This window comes from Oxyura jamaicensis, chromosome 7, assembly GCF_011077185.1.
Source record: "Oxyura jamaicensis isolate SHBP4307 breed ruddy duck chromosome 7, BPBGC_Ojam_1.0, whole genome shotgun sequence".
NCBI lineage: Eukaryota > Metazoa > Chordata > Aves > Anseriformes > Anatidae > Oxyura > Oxyura jamaicensis.
In genome coordinates, this window is record NC_048899.1 from 16,074,431 (window position 1) to 16,093,429 (window position 18,999).

An 18,999-nucleotide genomic window follows, 5' to 3' on the forward strand; every position below is an offset into this window, starting at 1 on the left:
GCTGTAAGATTAATTTATTTGCAGTGCCAGGAATGCAGCCTTGAGGGGAAAAAAAATAGTAATTAAAAATGGCTTTGTTGCTTTGATCCTGATGTTACATTAACTTAAAATGTTTCATTACAACAATATACCTATGACCAATGAGGGAGAACATTTACCTCTTTAATTACTTATATTCTATTTAAATGGCCATTATGAATGTATTTAGAATTAACGAATTTGCCTTCAAATTATCTCAGAATTTGGGAAGTATTTTGTAGGCACAAGGGGCAGATATTTTTCAAAAATATCAAAATGGATATTTGACAAAACCAATAGAATAAACACACATCTCAAAGTATTTACAAACAAAGGGATAGTTGGCCCTTTTAAAGTGGGATTAAAGACTATCTATCTACATGTACTGACTGAACTTAAGATGGTGGAGTTCTTTGTCACTTCTTTGTGAAAACAAAAGATGGAAGAATAATGAATTTCCAATTTTTGATTTTGCAAAGCACAAGAAAGCATTCCTACCCACCCTGACTGAGAAGTGCAAGCTTAGGTTGAGGATGAGGACATTCTTGAACTTCTGCATTTCAGTAGCCCTAAACTTACGCAGATAAAATCTTTAGATCTGATAGAAGCACCATTCTCCAATCTTCTGTCACTTCAGGAAACTGCTACCTGAATCTTTGCATTTATAATACCTCAATCAACTACATACAATCCTAAAGCATTTGCAAGATACTAGCTGGAGGGACTAGCAACCAACCAAGCAACCAACAACAACTCAAATCTTTCTGGATTATCCTTAAAATAGAACAGAATAATATTATGACTACACAGACATATGACTGAATTACAAACTGCACGTTAAGAAGGAGTAAGGATTAAATTTGATTAAGTTTAAGGCTTCAAGAACCAGTTTGTCCTTGATCTTATTTTTCATTTTTATAAACATTTTTCTACAAAATAGCATGGATTTCTTGCATTTGTGCCCTAACCAATGGGAATCAGCCTAGATAAGATATTCCATTCTATAAAGATGTGGTTAAGAGATAAACATGTTTTGACATCCTAGAAGACAACAATGACATAAAAATTAAGTGTACTTTTATGAGAAGGCGATGTATTTTATGAGATTTTTTTTTTATATATGTAACATGTATGAAGATTTTAATTCAATTACTTCTACTTTTCTTGAAACATTTATATCCTAGCTATGTCTTTCAATATACTACTGTTATTTGCCCTATATTACAACAAAGTTATCACAAAAATTTATTGCTTATTCTTCTGTTATTTTTTCTGGATGGATTTAACTCAAGAACGTAAAAGTTTACAGAGGCCTTTCAAGTCGATGCAGAAAAACTAGAACACTTTTAAAAGAACACTTATTGTTTTCCTTGATAAAATTTTTTAAAATTGACCAGTTTCACCAGATTCTGTTAATCTTTCAATTAGAGTTGAATTTCCGTTTGTGATATGTAATTTTTGTTCTTGGGGATTTTAATGGACATCAGTAAATGAACAATTACAAATACTTAGTTAACTGTTGGTTGAATTCATTAGGCTTCACTTCATTAACCATACACTATTCACACATGCTTTGAAATTTACAGGACCATAAAGATAAATGCAGTTCTGTTAGGCCAAATACCTTACTTTCTGTCATTGAAGAACTTTTCCCACATACAGCCTTTTTAATGCATTACAAAAATATAGATGAAACGGGGCTCTTAGACATCGTGGGCTATACTGGAAGAACCTTCTGCAGAAGATTTCCCATAAGACTGTGCAAGAATTTTGTCCTCAGCGCTGAGATGGCAAAAGTAAATCTTAGAGCACCAAAATGAGTTCTAGAAAAGGTAAGAGGGCTTGGAAAAGGACAGTATAAAATATGGTCTAATAAAGATGTTGGAGTTTATACATCACAACCTCCTTCTTTGTTCACCCTTGCAGGTTTCTAGAACGTCATCTACCTCCAAAATGGAGGAAGCAGCAGTAGAGCTTTACAAATAATATACCAGAATAGCAAATAAGGCCATCTTTGCTTGGCATGGCCAGTCTATCTCTAGCACAGCCAATGCAGACAGACAACTGTGCCACAATGCAACCTACTTTGCTTACGCCTGAAGACAAGTTTGCATATTATGAAAATGGGAGGTGACAATAACACAAAACAATTTGAGTCAGTAAGAATGTATGCTGCAACAGTCAATTACACCTGGGTGAATTAAGGACTGCATTACATGTTTAATATTTTTTCCCCCTCTCACTTTGCAAGTTAGGCTAGATGTTTCAGTATTAAAAGTTCCACTTAGAAATCATTTGAAGATCATCTCATGCAATAACCAAATTTTGCAATTGCAGATTGCAATTTCTACCCTTAGAGAAGCACAAACACAAGTTATTTTGTAGGAACTTTGTCTCCCTGTCTTGGTGGGATAGAAAGGAAAAAGGAATTACGTTTACATCATCCTGTCTATATCCCCTGCACAGCAGTAACTCCCATCACATTTGGGGGGCCCAGTTAGGGGACTATTACCAGAGTCAAGTGGTGTCTCTTCTGCACTGCAAAGTCCTGAGCTCAGACAAAGGTTGTAAACAGTGATTGCTCACTAGTTGTACAAATAGTATTATCAGCCAAAAGGTACCATACATCTTGCCATTTCTCTTTACCCAATTATACTCTATACGTTTTGCCAATAAAAGGTTGCTTTTTCTTTTTCTATTACCATGCCAAGCCCTCACTTTGCTCAAAATTGCTTACAAAGACCCCACCTTTCAGCTACTTCTGAAAGCATTAATGCCATCACTATCTTAGCGTTTAAGTGAATTCAAAGAATTATCACTCCTAAATACAAATTATTCTTTTCACATTCTATAGCTGTAAATACTATCCCATTAAAGACATCTTCCTTTCACAACATACTCAATTGACAAAAAACTCTCAATACACAGAAACACTTGTACCTCCATTTACAATCCTGCCTCTATTCAATTCTTATTTAGAAAAGGCTGTAGAGAAGTTCAGATAAGCTAACAACTCTGCTTCTTAATTCTTGGAATGCAGCATCACAGAGTGTCTGCTAGTCATGATCTTGCTTCTGTAATTGGAGGTTAAGGGGTGTGATACCTTGATTTGGATCCATTTGCTATGTTTATTGTATAATAAATAATTTAATAGATAATCTAATCTGGACAAAAACTACATTGCTCTAACTAGTACTCTTTGAACGTTATGCCAAAATTAATCTCTAACGGAGATATGCAAAGGGAAGAAGTCAGATTTCAAAGCACTTTAAGACTGCTGAAGAGAACCTCAACAGCCTGATCCCTTTAAGACCAGTTCTACTGCTCAAAGCTATCTATGAACCAGGACTGAATAGACAGGCCAGACTTTTCAGAAGTGCCATAATTTTAATGAACTTCCTGGCCTGTTTTTAACAGACATCAGAATCCTTCTGAATATCTCCACGTTTCTCAAGTTAGGCAAACACCCAAGCACCCAAGATTAGAGACTATTTTGAAAAATATAATAAGCATTTAGCAGTTGCCTATACAAAGACCTCTCTTGTAAACACTTAACTCATTCTTTGCAGAGCACTGTGGCATATGTATAAATGTGTTAAACTTCATGTGGAAAAGCTCTGTTCTGTTTGCTATTTCTGTTGCATATGATTAGAAATACTCACATTTTATAGTACACAAAAGAAGAATCTCTAAATGAAATGACAGAGATGGAAACGTCTGACTTACTGAAAGGTGTTGTATCAGTAGGATCAGGAGGTGGAAAGTTTTCAGTGAAGTTGACATTACACAAGTCAGTGCTACAACAGCAGAAGCGATATGTTCCATTCTGAATCAAAGAAGGTGTGGTCGTAACTATACACTCCTCAAAGTGACACTCTTGTGGGTCTCCTATATGAGACCAGCAACCTGTAAAAAGAAGTTGATTAAATAATTATTTTTGTTATAGAGGCATAATAGAAATCAGTACCATATAATACCCAATTAAGTGTTACAGAGCAGGGTGAAAACAGTTATCATAATTTGCTCGACTGACATTACTAACACCTTTTAAAACCAGCAACTGGACAATTTATTTCAGAATTTACCACTGTGTAGGAGAAGAAACACAGCTGGTGATGCAGGCCAGCACCAAAGCTGCCCAGCTGTCAAGCTCACTATGACAAACCACCACCTGGCCCACAGTCTAGGCAAAAACTGTGACTTCTTGGAGCTAGAAAACAAGACTGCATCTATAGTTTAGTACTTCTTGCAAAATTTCTAAAAATGGTGTCCTTTTGTCAACATTACTAGAACTACAGAACTATAATTTATTTCTTGCTTAGTTTAGGCCCTTGGCTCCTATACCAACTGTCCCTTCTCAAATATGGTCAAAGGTAGTTAAATGTTTATGCACACGTGCCTGGAAAGGTAAGAGGCAGTGTGGGAGCAGCAGTAAGCAATCAGTGTTTCTTGCAAGCAGATTACCAGATCAAACATGAAATAAGAGCTTTGAGGTGAACTGCACATGTTGTAAACACCAGTTTTCATTCAGTTCCTATCTTATACTACATTAATTTGTATCCAAGTAACCAAGCACAGAGTTTCTGAGAATGAGTATCAAAGCACATCTCCAGCAACAGCAAGACACTTCACCTCTCCCTACCATCATGCTTCCAGCAGAAAAATAATTGACAGTTAGTATGTGACATTTTTGTGCTAAAGCTGCAATTAACTTTGTAAACAAACATCCAATCAATTTGAAAGTACATTTTTACTTAATGAGACATTTATTTTAAAACTTATCATGACTCAATATGTATAATGAGATATACTCAAGAAAGCTATCTTCCTCTGGACTTCTTATGTAATAAGTTGTTTGAGGTTTTTTCTCCTTAACTGTACACTGGGCTCCTTAGTCTCTTTTATAAGTCGTTTATTTCAACAAACTAGTTATTCATACTCAAGATTGCCAAATGGAAAGTTAAATTTGTACAATGAGCAAACAAAACATTCAGTTTTGCGACACAGCATCCTCAGATCAGATCGCTATACCACAAAAAAATTTAAGAGTAGCAAAAACTGCACTTATGATGAAACGTTACATACCTTGTTTTACAAGATGTATGTCTCCTTCTCGTGTTTTCTCCCAAAGTCCATAGCAGGTACTACCTTTCATGCACAAAATTGTGCCATTCTCCTGAGAGATTCGGCTCTCGCTGATTCCATGGTCCTGCTGATATGGGTCCTTAAATGCACACAGCCGCTCCTCGCTCTGTGCAGCTTCAGAAAAAGAAAGAAAAATATTTTTTCATCACTGATTTCATTCATGAAATTTTAACTTTAACTTTAAAGTATGATTATGGTCTTCTGGAAACCTATAACCATCTTGAACTGTAAGTGCCCATTCTTTAAACTGTATTTCAACTGTCAGAAACAAAAATGAGGTCCATCTATCCTGAAGTTACTTTCTTAAAGAAGACCAAAAAAAAGCAGACATTTTAAAATGAATGCATAAATGCTTGAAGTCCACACGTACAGAACAAAAATTTCGTTGCATAGCCTGCATCATTTGTCCTCAAGTGTAAATTACACTACTGTTAATTGGTTTCTTCAGCAACCAAATGGGTTACTTGTTTCTAGATCCTAAACCAATATAATCTTTTTCAGAGTGCCACCCAACCCAGTGCCTCCCTCGTTCAGTTCCCCCACCCCACCACTCTCTTTCTTTTGATCTCTCTTTTTTCCTACTTTTTACCCATCTGTTGCACTGACATTACTTCTTTTTGCTCAGCAACTTATTAGTTTTGGCTATTTCACAGATCATTAATGACCACCAACAGAAATACTAACAGCTGAATAAAACCCATATGACTCTGATCATCAGATCTGCAGAACACTGACTGTAAACAGGAGCGATGCTGTGCATAAAATCTCCCTGAGCAATGTCCAGCAGGAACATTCTATGTATGAAAAAAGTACAAAAATAAATATACATGATCAGTTGAAAAAATCTTTGATTTTTTTATTACAAAAAAAAGTAAATCACAACATACTGATTTTAACAAGAATATTTGATCAATAAAACTTTAAAAATGGAATAACTTAAGAACTCAGATGTTTTACCCATACAATTACTGCTTTTTCACTTATGTCACCTCCATTAAAGGACTCAACTTTGCAGATACGCCTCTATCTTTTCCTTAGGAAAAGATGGGTAAACTTTCAAATTCTTTAGAAAGACATCAAGCTCCAAGGTAAATCTTACATTTGTAGTAAATGCGTTCTTTAAAGTATTTTCATTCTTCACTTAAATAAGATTTTATAAAATGCATGGCAAGGTAGATGTGTTACTACAGCACAAAAAAAAAAAAAAAAAAAAAAAAAATCAGTAGTACAGCTCAGAAAAGACCCAGTCTCAGTAAAAACTTGTACTATGCATATCAAGGAGATTTCATCCTATTCTTTAACTCATGTGAAAACACAGTCAGCAGGAAGATACCAGGTTTAGTATATAGCTAGTGATCTTTTGAAAAAAACAATTTTGAATTTAAAATAAACTTGTAGCATATGATTGTCAATTATTAAAGGTACTGGATACATACAAAATACTTATTCACTGAGAATTTAATTATTTTGTCATTCTACAGTACACTTGTTGCAAAAACACTGTTTAATAGTATTATCAGCACAGATCATTTTGTAACAGAAAAACAAAATAAGACATCTAGACTCAGACATGTCTCTTTTCTAAGGCTTTTACTACTCATTAAAGAGTCAAAACTCAGTATTTTCTTATCCAGAGACAACTATATATAACTGCACCATGCAGAAAAACAGTCTGACGCTGACCCCCAGCTTATTTGGTAGCAGCAGTAATTAAAATAGCACAACTTAGTGTATTTTTAATGGTCTGGTAGGGCATGTATGATCAGTTGAGCTGCATGTCAGTTCAGTAGTGGTAAATTCTCAGTGGGGGGGACAGGAACTTCTTAAGCTCCTGTAATTCAATCACTTGCAGTTCCACATACTCCAATAACCTAGACTGTAGTCCATGTTACTCACCCGTCTCTCTGTACACTCTGACTGGTATACAATTTATCTTTTACATCTGTAACTTGAGTTTTGAGGGGATAAATACATTCATTACAAAGCAGTGGCTTATGTTCAGAAACTCAATTGCCCAAATTTCATATGTAACATTTTCTTTCTAAATGAGTGAGTGAGTTACTGAGGACAAAAAGGTCATATATTAAGAGCTAATGTGCTGCCTCAAGCGGTCCTTGCCAGTCGCAAGCAGTAGTTTTATTCTCAGGAACAGCTGAGTATGCCAGGCGTGAAGCATCTGTCCTACATTCCCTGCTCTATGACATGGGACTGGCCAAGAAACAATGTATGAAAGGATAGTACTCAACTACTGCAAGAGAACCGAGGCTGACTAACTTTTGGAAAATTAAAAGGGAAAAAATTATCACTGAAATACAATTTTCAAGAGGGAACGGGACAGAATTCAGCTTCTTGTGAAACATGATGCATCTGCTCCAAGGGACACTACGAAGGTTTTAAAATCAATTGAGTGCAATAACTGAATGGGACTAAGGTCATCTGGGATGTTGCTTGTTTACAGAATGCTCAAGTTGCTGCAAGATAAGCCCTTTCATGATTTGCCTTTATTATGAAAAATAAATCAAAAAGAACAGAACTTATAAAGCAGCCACAGAGATCTAGTTTCCTTGTCAAAAACCTGTTCTGTGTTTCTGTTTTGTTGCATTTTTTCCCCCAAAACAACAAAAATCACAATGCCAGGAAAAGCCCACTTTCATAATGCCTCAATAGGTTTTAAAAAACAAACAAAACACTTTTAACCTCGAAACTAATAGGGGAAAAAAAGAAAAAAAAATCCACTTACAAACTCATATACATAAAGTAATACATATAGTTACGTGTATCATGCCTGTGCTCCGGAGTCACCGACCACTTTAACTGTCCATTTTCAGACTCTTCATCTTTCTATGTATCTATTAGGATTCAGGTTGAGAGGCAAGAACATGCCAAAGCTACTTTGAAAACTACAAGTTGTTAACCACTGGGCTAGATGCTACCCAACCATACACTAGAGGAAACGATCATTACTAGCAAAAGCTCTTCTGATTTAAGAAAATATACTGTCCCATACCAACACCTGCAGAGAGGTGAGGCAGATGCAAGCATGGGAAAGCACCAGTGCTAGCAAATGAGTGCTTGCCTTCATCAGTTTTCTAGCATACTAATAAAAATGCAAGCTAACTTGCCACACTTTAGCATCAGATGATCTCAGTGGGAAACTTTTCCAACAAAAATAAAGGTTACACACCCAACAAATAGAGTCTTCATGCTGATCCCTGCACATTCCTGCTTCCATTATATCTGAGAGTACTACAGCCCCTACGGGAGCAGTACCCACTGCAATACTCTGCTGACCCCTGCCCTTTTTCTGATGGCTTGGAACATTTGGAGGATCAGGATTTTTTTCTATGGTCTCTGTATGTTCACTGTTGATGCTCTAGTGCCAAAGAAAATTAAGTAGGACATTCAGATCTCCAGAAACTATCCTGCAGAACCACACAATAGATGAGCTGCTTCAGTTTCCTTACATGGCTTCTGCACGTTCCTGCTCTGGGAATTTGGCAATAACGTTTTGCTCTTCCAGTCAGTGGAACTCGTCAGCTCTAAAAACTTTTAGTATAAGAACACTTCTAAGTTCGGCACAGGAAGCAGCTTCCAGCTTAGATGAGTATGCCTTAAAACTTTCCCCAGAAGAAATGGGGATACTGCTGTAAAAACAAACAAACAAACAAACAAACAAAAACAGAGGTGCTAGGGTGTCTGTGCTAAACTTTACGTGCAGCAAGCTGACAGAACGATATTCCTCAGCTGGGTTCCCTGCTGGTTTTTGTCTCCAAGGCAGGGAAATGGTGGCATAGAACTAGAACTACTGGATTCTCCTGTCTTCAGTTCCAACAGATACAGACCCAAGAAAATACCTCAATGCTATGATCTTCAGTAAACAGCAAGAGCAATTAAAATAAACAAGCTGTTTAGCCTCTGAAGGCTCTGGCTCTTGAACTGATCTGTTTTATATACCCAGGTCATTTGCAATCTATGCCAGAAAAATTAAAGGCAAAGCGCTTGTGGACAGACACGTTCGGCATGTTTTAAGAACTCACGAGCAGCTCACTGGGCAGCGCTCCTTTGCCTCCAGATTTCACAGACACTAGATGCACCAGCACTGCATCTTCAAATGAGCAAAATGCAGAGGCCATTTACAGGTCAAGCTGTACAGTATATCTGCCCAGGCAAGAAATGCCCCCGCATTGTACTCGGCAAACAAACCCAACACCTAGCTCCAAGCGAAGCGTCGGCACAAGTTGCAAAGGCCATCTGTTGCACTGCTGAAGCCATCCTCCAGAATCCTGCTCTTGCTAAGAGATTCCATGTTGTATCAACGCTTGTACAGCCCTGTTCAAGCTATCCGTCTCATTACTCCTACACAACTTAAGCATCACAAAAATAACTGAAGTAAAATCATTAATCTGGACTGCAGCTGCTCTGTCAATGTGCAAGTCTGTAACAACTTTTATCATAAGGACTAAAACAGCAAACAGAAAAAAATGCCAAAGGTGTAGGTATATACACCCAAAGATTATAAATCTACTGAATCAAATGAACACTTTATTTTTTTTTATTTTTTATTTTTTAAGCTCTGGACAGTTCACTCTACTTAAACACAACTATCTAATTATATCAGTATGCAATAAAAAAGTTTTAATTTCCATATTTCTAAAGTTACAAAGAAAAGGAAAAATTCACATGAAAGGTTACCTCCAAAACTGGAGAACACCTACTTAATTTTTCTTCCACAATACACAACAAGGAAGAAAAAGGCTTTTGGCATTTTTATCATCACTACAAAAAGGTTAAATTCATAGTAAAATACATTTCTTTGTCATAAAGAACTCATTACATATTCAGTTATTTTCTAATTTATTTTTCATGATAGATGCAGGGAGATTTTCAAACAAACAAATGGAAGCAAGTGCTTATATGTCATGAACTACTGAAAATTTTGCCACCAGAGACAAGTGGAAATAGATGGGGCTGATGCTGTAAGGGACAAAAGCAAAACTTGAACAATGACTAGTAAAGGATTTATTCTGAAACACATATTTTCCATTCCCCTTGAACTTGTAGAGCAAACAAACTGTGACAAAATGATTTAATAAAAAATAATGAAATTAACTCAAACTCCAGTTCTTTCATCCAGCAGGGATTTCCAACGAAAACAAGAATGGGAGGCACCATTCCCAAAAGTTCTAGTTAGAGGCAAGAAGAGGGGAGCATGCAAGCAGGGCAAGTTCTTCACTTCCTTATCACAGGAAGCAAACAAAAAAAACAAACAGAGTTGAAAAGTTGTTTCTCTCCAGCCCGTTTTGCACCTCTATTTTATACAAAAATGAAGTGTATAGACCAGTTTCAAAGACATGCTTAACACACGAGCAGTATTACAATTAAATACGGGTAAATAAGTAAACTAAGAAACACATTCACTCTACTTTCTCATTTGGCTATGGCTGCACCTGATCATCACACACATTTTCACAGACTTAACAGACTCAGTTTTCAGCAGACAATGAAATCTTACTGTCATATTCCAAGTTGAGAATGGAGAAACAGAGTTAAATTACTTTTCTGAAATCCTGAAGGAACTGGGAATTAATCATAGTTTCACTTGTTCATCTCCCAACATGTTTTGCAGAGGGAAAAGATATTTCTGGACAGCAAAGATTTAAAAAAAATATATAAAAATAAATTACAAGACAAACCTCGTCCTACAAATACAATTCATGTACACTAGAATGAATTTAAATAAATGAATATGCTTCTATTGTTTTTAATATACTAGTAAACTCCGTCTTTTGCAATTATTTTGTTATTGAAAAACATAATTACTGAAAGCAACTAAAACAGAAACACCAAAAGTTACAGGAATCCAACTGCAAATCCTTAAAACATGAGTCATGTTTTCATTAATAGCATAGGAAGTTGGTTCCATTAGTACTTAATCAACATTTCCTGTCCGTACATCTATTCAATGCTGTATATGGAACTTTCATCAAGTGCAAAGGGAGGGGGAAAGGAAGGAAACGCTACAGAGAATTATTCTACTCCCTGTTCTAATTGTCAGGATAAAAATCAAAATTTGCGGCTACACGATTAGTGCCAGGCAATACATTTCGTGATGTAGGAATCATGAATAAAAGAATCCGAGGTAGCCGTCAGAAGACAGATTTGCATGTAACCTTAGGGAACAGACTTGCTGGCATCACAGATATATGGATACTGCTTTGGTAATTATATCCAACTACATTCATGACCACATAGGTGAAGACATGAAAAACAAAAAATATCAAAGGTAAAGGTTTCTGAACATTTGCTTGCTTATAATAGGATTTCTTTAAATATAGGCCATTATACATTCAACTAGGAACTTCTTTAGGCTGTAACAGATTTTTTAAAATAAGATTCTTTTTTCCTGTAACTTGTTCTTTGAGTTAGTGAGGTATTAATCAGAAGGACCAAAGACACAAAACCTGTTTTCTTTCGATCCTGTCAGCTCTCTGTTAAGTTTTTATGTATTCAATCCAGGGAAACATCATTGCCCTAGAGGCAGGGCTACAAGATAGCATATGTCTTCATGATACAAGCTAATAAAGGGAAGGTGATTAAAATACCACCTTAGAGTGTATCAGGAGGTTCCTCTCAGTATATCTTCTCAGCTACTGTCAGTTGCTTTCTGACGTGATACAGTTTAAAAAACAAACAAACAAACAAAAAAACAACACACACTTGAAATCGTCACCTCGCAAGCACTTCACTGCTGTTTTTTCCATCTTTCTTTCCTCAGAGGCTTTAACTAAAAGTATATCTAAATGTGTATGCACTTACATAAAAACATCACATGCAGACTTTTTTTTTGAAATAAGTAATTCTTCTACACACAGACCATCTTTAATACTAACATACTGGGAGGAAAAAAACTAAGATGCTGATGACCTTTCATATATTTACACTTCCAGTACTCTGTGTTTTGCAGCACATTTACCAAATACACAGCAGAAATCTAGACTGATTGGTTGGGAAGAGAAATAAATCACCTGTTTAAGGACTGGGCATGTGTGAAGGTCCAAAACCATAAGAAATGGGCTGGGGGCTTCTCAAGCAAGACATTATGAGCAGCACTATGCAACACACAGCCAGGACAGCACAGCCCACTGATTCTATGCTAGAAGCTCTCCAGGTGGGCTCCACAAACACAAACACCACAAACACTGATTAATATTTTAAAGAGAAGAAATAAGAAAAACTTGCAAGGAGAGAATACAAAAGGAACTTCCAGGAAGGAAGAGCAGGAAAGTAAAGAAAAATACTTCAGCAAGTCACATCTGCAATTAAAAGCTTTCCTCTCCTTCTGAAAATTAGAGGAAATAGAATATTGCAGTCATAAAAAGTCCTCCAATGTTTTATAGGGCATAGTATGTACCTGAAGATACACTACAAAATACATTTTGACAATAAAACTCAGATAGTTTATACTCAATGTTAAAATCTGGAATAATCTGTTCACAATATTTCATGTTCTTAGTCTTCATTGACAAAAATAATTTGGGTTTTCTCTGCTTTTGCTGTATAACATAGCAGTTTCAAGTGCTGGCAATTACACAAATTCAGGCTTTGATTGAGAACCAGTGCCAAAACTAAAATGATTGCTAGTACTGGTATCCATTTCAAAGTGATTAAGTGACTGAGCATGCAGATGACTAAATAATTTATGTTCTTTTACAAGATTCTTTTCCGTTAAAATAAGTTGACACTAGAAAATTCAAGTACCTTTTTTTCCTGCACATTGATATACTTTAGGCTTTCATTTTCCTCATTCCAATCTTTAAGAAACCAAGTAACTTTGAGATCTTTTTTCTCTTTATACCCCTTCTAGCACAGTGGTTTCTGCTGATAAAACACTATCAGCAACGACAGAGACGTTTTCGTGTTGTATTCTTAAAAGCCACTTGTGCATATTGCTGTTTCGACTGCATTCTGAAAAACCATTGGTTTGCTGGCTTCAGGTAACTGAAATGGATAAAGACAGAACCAGATCATTTGGCAAGCTGCCTTGCACATTGCATTTGTGTATGAGGTTCACACCTCATCTCCCACCCAGGCACCACCATTTCTCACCACTGCAGTACATGGCTTACAGCCTCGTGTTGGCCTCAGCTAGGGTGTGCTGACCCAAGGGATACCCAAGGAAATGAGCCTCACTGCCAACAGGCCAGCACACACTGCCTTGTAGCCCACTGCTGCTGTCTGCTTTTTCCCAGACTCATCCAACACATAGGGAATTTAATGAATTAGAATTAATGTCAATAGAGAGGTATGGATTGGCCAAGGAAATAAATTGTCAATTCAAATTCTTTAATGAAGGCCTTGATCTCTCTTCCCCAGATTAACTCTCCAAGGAAGTGTTACCTTAAAAGAATCCAGCTTAAGGGAAGAGGATCTATGAGGGAGAGTAGCAGGACAGCACAGATTTATTGCTAGCAGCTGACAGATTATTTAGTCCACACACGTTGGCAGATTTCATACAGAAGAGACCTGAGTTTACTGCACATAAGCTGTTTCAGTGCCTTATGCCCACAACCTTCAAAATGTTTCAGATGACAATCAGACCACCTGACTGCACAAACCTTATCCAATCAGGCACTGCCACAAAGATCTAAATTTTTATCCACTTATCATGAGCACAGGATACAGTAATTTTACCACCCTCATGACAGTCGAAAGAAAGCTAATGAAACCTGTGTTCTGGCATAAAAACTGCTGGGACAAAATTCAATAAATTCCAAGCAACTTTGAAGCAGCAGAATTAATGCTGGTTCATGGTTTACATCAAGAGGCTGAGGCATTTTTCATCTGGCATGAGAAAAGATCAAGCTGAATCTATAATGAAGACGTATCTCATTGACTCAGCCAGGGTCAGAGAAGGACACACTACAGATTTAAAAACAAGTGTCCTCAAGCCTGAACGACAACCCTAACAATTTGACCTTCTATTATCTCTATTTCAGCTACTAATCTGACCTACCCCCTTTACAAAACTTCCTCCAGAATATATACGTCTAAGAAAGATAATCTACATACTTAAATGACTCAGTACTTTCCTTAAGATTCTGTTAATAGCTGTGCTCAGCTGGTAAGTACTAAGGACATTTGTTTTTACTGTATAAGTCTAGTTCAACAGGTTCCTTCCTTCCATCTTCTCCTCCTATGCTAAATTACCATTGATTTTTAACAAGACAATTAAAAGGAAGTGTGTGTAACAAACTGGTAGTAGAGGAATGTTATCAATAGCCAACGTGAAATTCATAAATAATCAACTGTTAGCAGTGAAAAACCTGCTCTGGGATGTTAAAAGAGATAACATTATCTTAGTTCCATGATGACACAGACTGAAGGAACAGATTTGCTGTGGAGGTTCATGGGGCATAAAGCATGGCTGTGGCTTCAAACCATATTGTTCAGTTTGCACAGTCTTTAGATCTCTCATCATCTTGTCTCCAGATGAAACAATTGCTTATTTTATGAGCAGAAAGGAATCCCAGTCTTTGCACATATGTGAATCGGCTCAGAAAGAATCTACTCAGAGACTCATGAAGTTGGGCAAAAGAAAATGCCACAACTTCAACAAAAAGGATTTTGCAAGGCAGTTTCATAGTTACATAGTTTCCTCTGTAAGTATTACTACAACTCAAGCTCAAGAACTTTTAAGCCTAGATTTTTGGGGGAAAAATGGGGAATGAAGCAGCCAGCTTTCACTGACTCAATGGGATTTTGGACATCCAACTCCTCCAGGCCTCCTGGAAAAATCCCAACCTATGTTTAATCTTCTGAAAGCAAGAAACAGTGTTACAGGATTTAAACAAACCTCTCTCTTTTTTAGTATTATTCACTTTCTAAATGACTGTTTGCCTTTGGAGAAAAATAAGTACATTACTGTTATTGTTTAGCAATTATGCCAAAACAAATCTTCAAAGCCTTAGTCACACAATTTTGTCTGCTGGTCCATGTCTACTCACAAAGCTGAAAGAGGCGGAATTCTTTATCTTTGCCCTACACTGGAGTTCAGGGATTTTTTCTGGGTATGAACGTCTGGCTTCTGTTTATCTGGGCTGTCAAAGTGAAGTATCTGCACGGAATAACACAGGAAACTCTGCAGCAAAAGAAACAGTAAGGCTAAGTAATAATGCGGTATTTCTCCCCCAAACTCAAATGTAGCAAACTTTCCAGAGCAAAATAAATTATTTCAGAGTCTATTTTAGGTTCTATTGAAAAAAAAGTCTGTTACTGGGTATTGCCCTATGCCACATAACAATACTTGCTTTTCTAGCAAGCCCAGATGCCTTTTCCTCTGGGTATATTACTAAAAGATTTTCTTGAATATTTTTCAGTACCTTCAATTTGAAAAAAATAAAAATAAAAATATCCACGCAGCCAGTCCATCACAGTATGTTACAAAAGCTCTTCCTATAAATACTGTTAGGAAGCTTGCACTACTGGTGATATGCTGAAACATTTGAAAATGGGGAAATTTCTGTGATCTGAAGGTACAAGAAAAATAAGATCCAAGACTGTAATCACATTTTGCCCTCAGTAATACACATTATCTTTTGACTGCCTACAGCAATGTAGTCTATTTCAACCCAAAATCTTAAATGAGAAATGACAAGAGGAGCAGAATGCAGAAACAAGCTTCCACACCGCCATGCTGCCCAAGTGTGTTGAGCCTCTCGCTTCCTTGGAATTCCTCAAAAAACACTTGTGTAAGTTCAAAACCACCTCAAGCCTTTATCTTCAAGGCACTTGATGGCATGCCACAAAATATCCCACAAACTACCACCTATCCCTGGGCATCTTAAATTTAGCCAAGACAAGGTGAAAGTTGATTTACGCAGAGGACAAAGTGTTATCAAAGACTAAGAGACTGTGGTCTGCTGCAGGTACTCGGACCTGCTTCAAACACTGCTACGCCACATTCCTTACGTAACAAGAGGTACAGGCAGAATTGTGAGCTATAAATACTTACAGGTGTTTGAAATGGGCAAAACCAGAAAATATTGAATTATGCTTTTGCTAAACTTCAAAGTTACCAGCCTATTGAGCAGAGGCATTGTTCATGCATTGCCTGATCTTACAGGATTTAAATTTGTTACAAGTTTATGGCTACAGTACTGAACTATTTAAAATCAATTCATGCATTTTGTTTATGCATTTATTGTTTCATATTTAAAATCCTCATTGTACCAATAATAACTACATGAGCTAAGAGGCTGTTAGAAGCCAACTTTTGCAAACTTTGTATAGTCAGAAAAGTCTGTGTCGCGTGAAAACAAGCTGTTCATTAACTTCTGGTTTCTAAACTTAGGTAGTTAAAACGGGAGTGATTGGTACAAAAGACAAGCCTGGCCTACTGAACACACTTTTGTTTCAAGGATTTCCTGTCTGTGGAACAGAGAATCACACCAAAGAAGCAAAGGAAAATGCATAGGATAAGAAAGGTGTCTACAAAACAGGTAGAAGTTTTATTCTATTTGAAGGACAACTTTTTTTTTAATGGATTCTAAGATCCTCATGTTTAGGTGATGGCCTGACACCTGTCACAGCTGTACCCCATATGAGGATTCCCATGCTAATGACATGAAACATGGAAGAGTGCACTCCCAAAATATGGACACCCATATAAAAGGTTGTAATCAACTTGCCTTGCGTTTTGCATTACACACCTGCGGATGATGACTCCAATTATGCACTAAAGGTCATCCTAACTCCTCACCCCACACACACCCCAGGTAGTGCTACAGGTTAAAACATCCCACAAGACTACTTCATTCCCCAAGACAAGTAGCGTATGCAGAAAACATCAGGCTCTGGGTCATTAGTGAGTCTAAGCCACGCATTCGAGGTGGTGAGTGCAGAGCTGACAGCAGGCTTTCCCTGCATGGGCTGCCCTGCACACCGCCTAGCTCCCTACAACAAATACAGGGAATATAAGCACTTCAGTCCACAACCTTTAGAGTTCACTCCTTTTCTGAATCAGATGTGGTCCAAGGGCAGAAAACGAGAACAAATAGCATCTTGACATTTTGGACTAACAAGGAAGAAAACAAAGACAAACCTTGTCTACCCCCGCCGGGGGGGGCCCCCCCCGCCCCCCCATATTTATTTACTCATGTACTTACTTTTGAGCAAGCTGGCTATAATCTGTGAAAATTAGAGTGTAACATGGCAAAACTTGAGTTTATACATGCATTTCTAAAGTTAATGTTTCGTTTTAAATAAAATAGTTGTATGAAATACTCTAATACAAACATTCGGTATACTAGATATTTCAAAAATAAGCCATGCATACACACAAAACATGTATTATTCTTAATAGATTTGTGTAATTGAAATCCTATTTGCAATGTCTCTAAGAAAACCTGATCCGAGTCTAAATTACTTGACATGGTGATAAGCCAGATAAGAACTACTTCTGGTGATTAAATTACAAATCCTTCCAATGTTAAATTAATCTAGAGTCCTTTTCTCTTTTTCTTCAGTTTTTTATAAACAGTTTTAGAACAGAATTTTGAAAAAAAAGACACACCAAAAAAGGGAAAAACCCAGAAGGACAAATGAAAATATACCGCTCATAACCTGAATGTGTTTTAGAGTCTTAAGGCAAGATGTAATTTATTCTACAGTATTCACTAAACACATTTACAGGATCAGACAGGTTTTCAGAATGAGACAAACTAATACTGCAATCAAAGGATTAGGAAATCAGCTGCCTATGTGCCATCACAACTGATTATCACAGTCTGTAGACACCTAGCTTACTTGGAAAATATTTTCAGGAATACATCATTGTTGCCAAAGAGAAAGGTACATCAGAATAATGTGATATTAACTCCTCTTTTAATTATAGATTTAAAAAAAAATGAGTTTGGGAATATAAATTACATGCAGATTTAGAAATTCCAATAAACCACATTTAAAATGAAAGAAGATAAAAATGAATGAGCGAAGAGAATTACACAATACCGCCATTCAGAGTTAAGGATGCCAGATTGCACGGTTAAGGTTTGACTTATCTATCTTTCCCCCCAAATCTTACTAAAAATAAAGCCAATGCCAAAATTCATGCCCTATCAGATGCTAAGATGTAATCATGGAAAAAGAAAAACTGAACAATTTGGAAGTTACGGGTTTGTCTCAAATGTTTTTTTTTCAGTTCATGTGTAGAAAAAAAAATGCAGAATTTAAACGTCCAATACACCTCAACAAATGAAGTACTCTTATTATTATTAAGAAGTGTTCCAATACTATGTTGGTACTTTAAATGCCCCAACACTTTCCTCCTTAAGATTATGAGAAAGATTTATTGTTCTGACTGGAAACTGAGTTACTGCTGAACAGGAAAGCAGCAGAAACCAGCATTTAACAAGATAATAAAGTATTTACAGCATCGCTGTAAAAAACAGAAAGCATCTTTAGATTTTCTACTAACATCTTACTAACATTTCAGCATCGTGTTCTTTCAACATTATGAGTTGCAGCACTGGTAATGGCAGAAGGATTGCATCATTCCAACTTGATGCAACTGTAAAGAAGATGCAAAATTTATTAAATATAAAGAAAATTCAGATACTGAAGTAAATTATATTAGTGATTCATTCATCCAGTAAAACCACTCCCTTCTGATGACACTGAAGCTAATTCAAGACCAGTAACCAACTGAGTTCATCCCTCTGGTAGTTTGTAAGAGAGGTAATTTTAGTGGAGCTGTATCTTGTTTTCAGAACCATGGATGTTGCCTTTTTCTTTCTTTCCTTCTTTCCTTCTTTCCTTCTTTCCTTCTTTCCTTCTTTC

The 18,999-nt window shown here is 36.7% G+C and overlaps 1 protein-coding gene across 1 annotated transcript in view; it reads right to left on the reverse strand.

Moving 5' to 3' along the window:
• The window catches only part of BMPR2 (bone morphogenetic protein receptor type 2), a 103,722-nt gene that overhangs the window by 47,405 nt on the left and 37,318 nt on the right, over positions 1–18,999 (reverse strand). Inside the window, exons 2-3 of the mRNA XM_035331880.1 lie at positions 5,104–5,277; positions 3,745–3,924 (exon numbers count right to left, since the gene is read on the reverse strand). Of these exons, the coding sequence (XP_035187771.1) occupies positions 3,745–3,924; positions 5,104–5,277 (354 nt within the window). The remainder of the gene's footprint in view (positions 1–3,744; positions 3,925–5,103; positions 5,278–18,999) is intronic.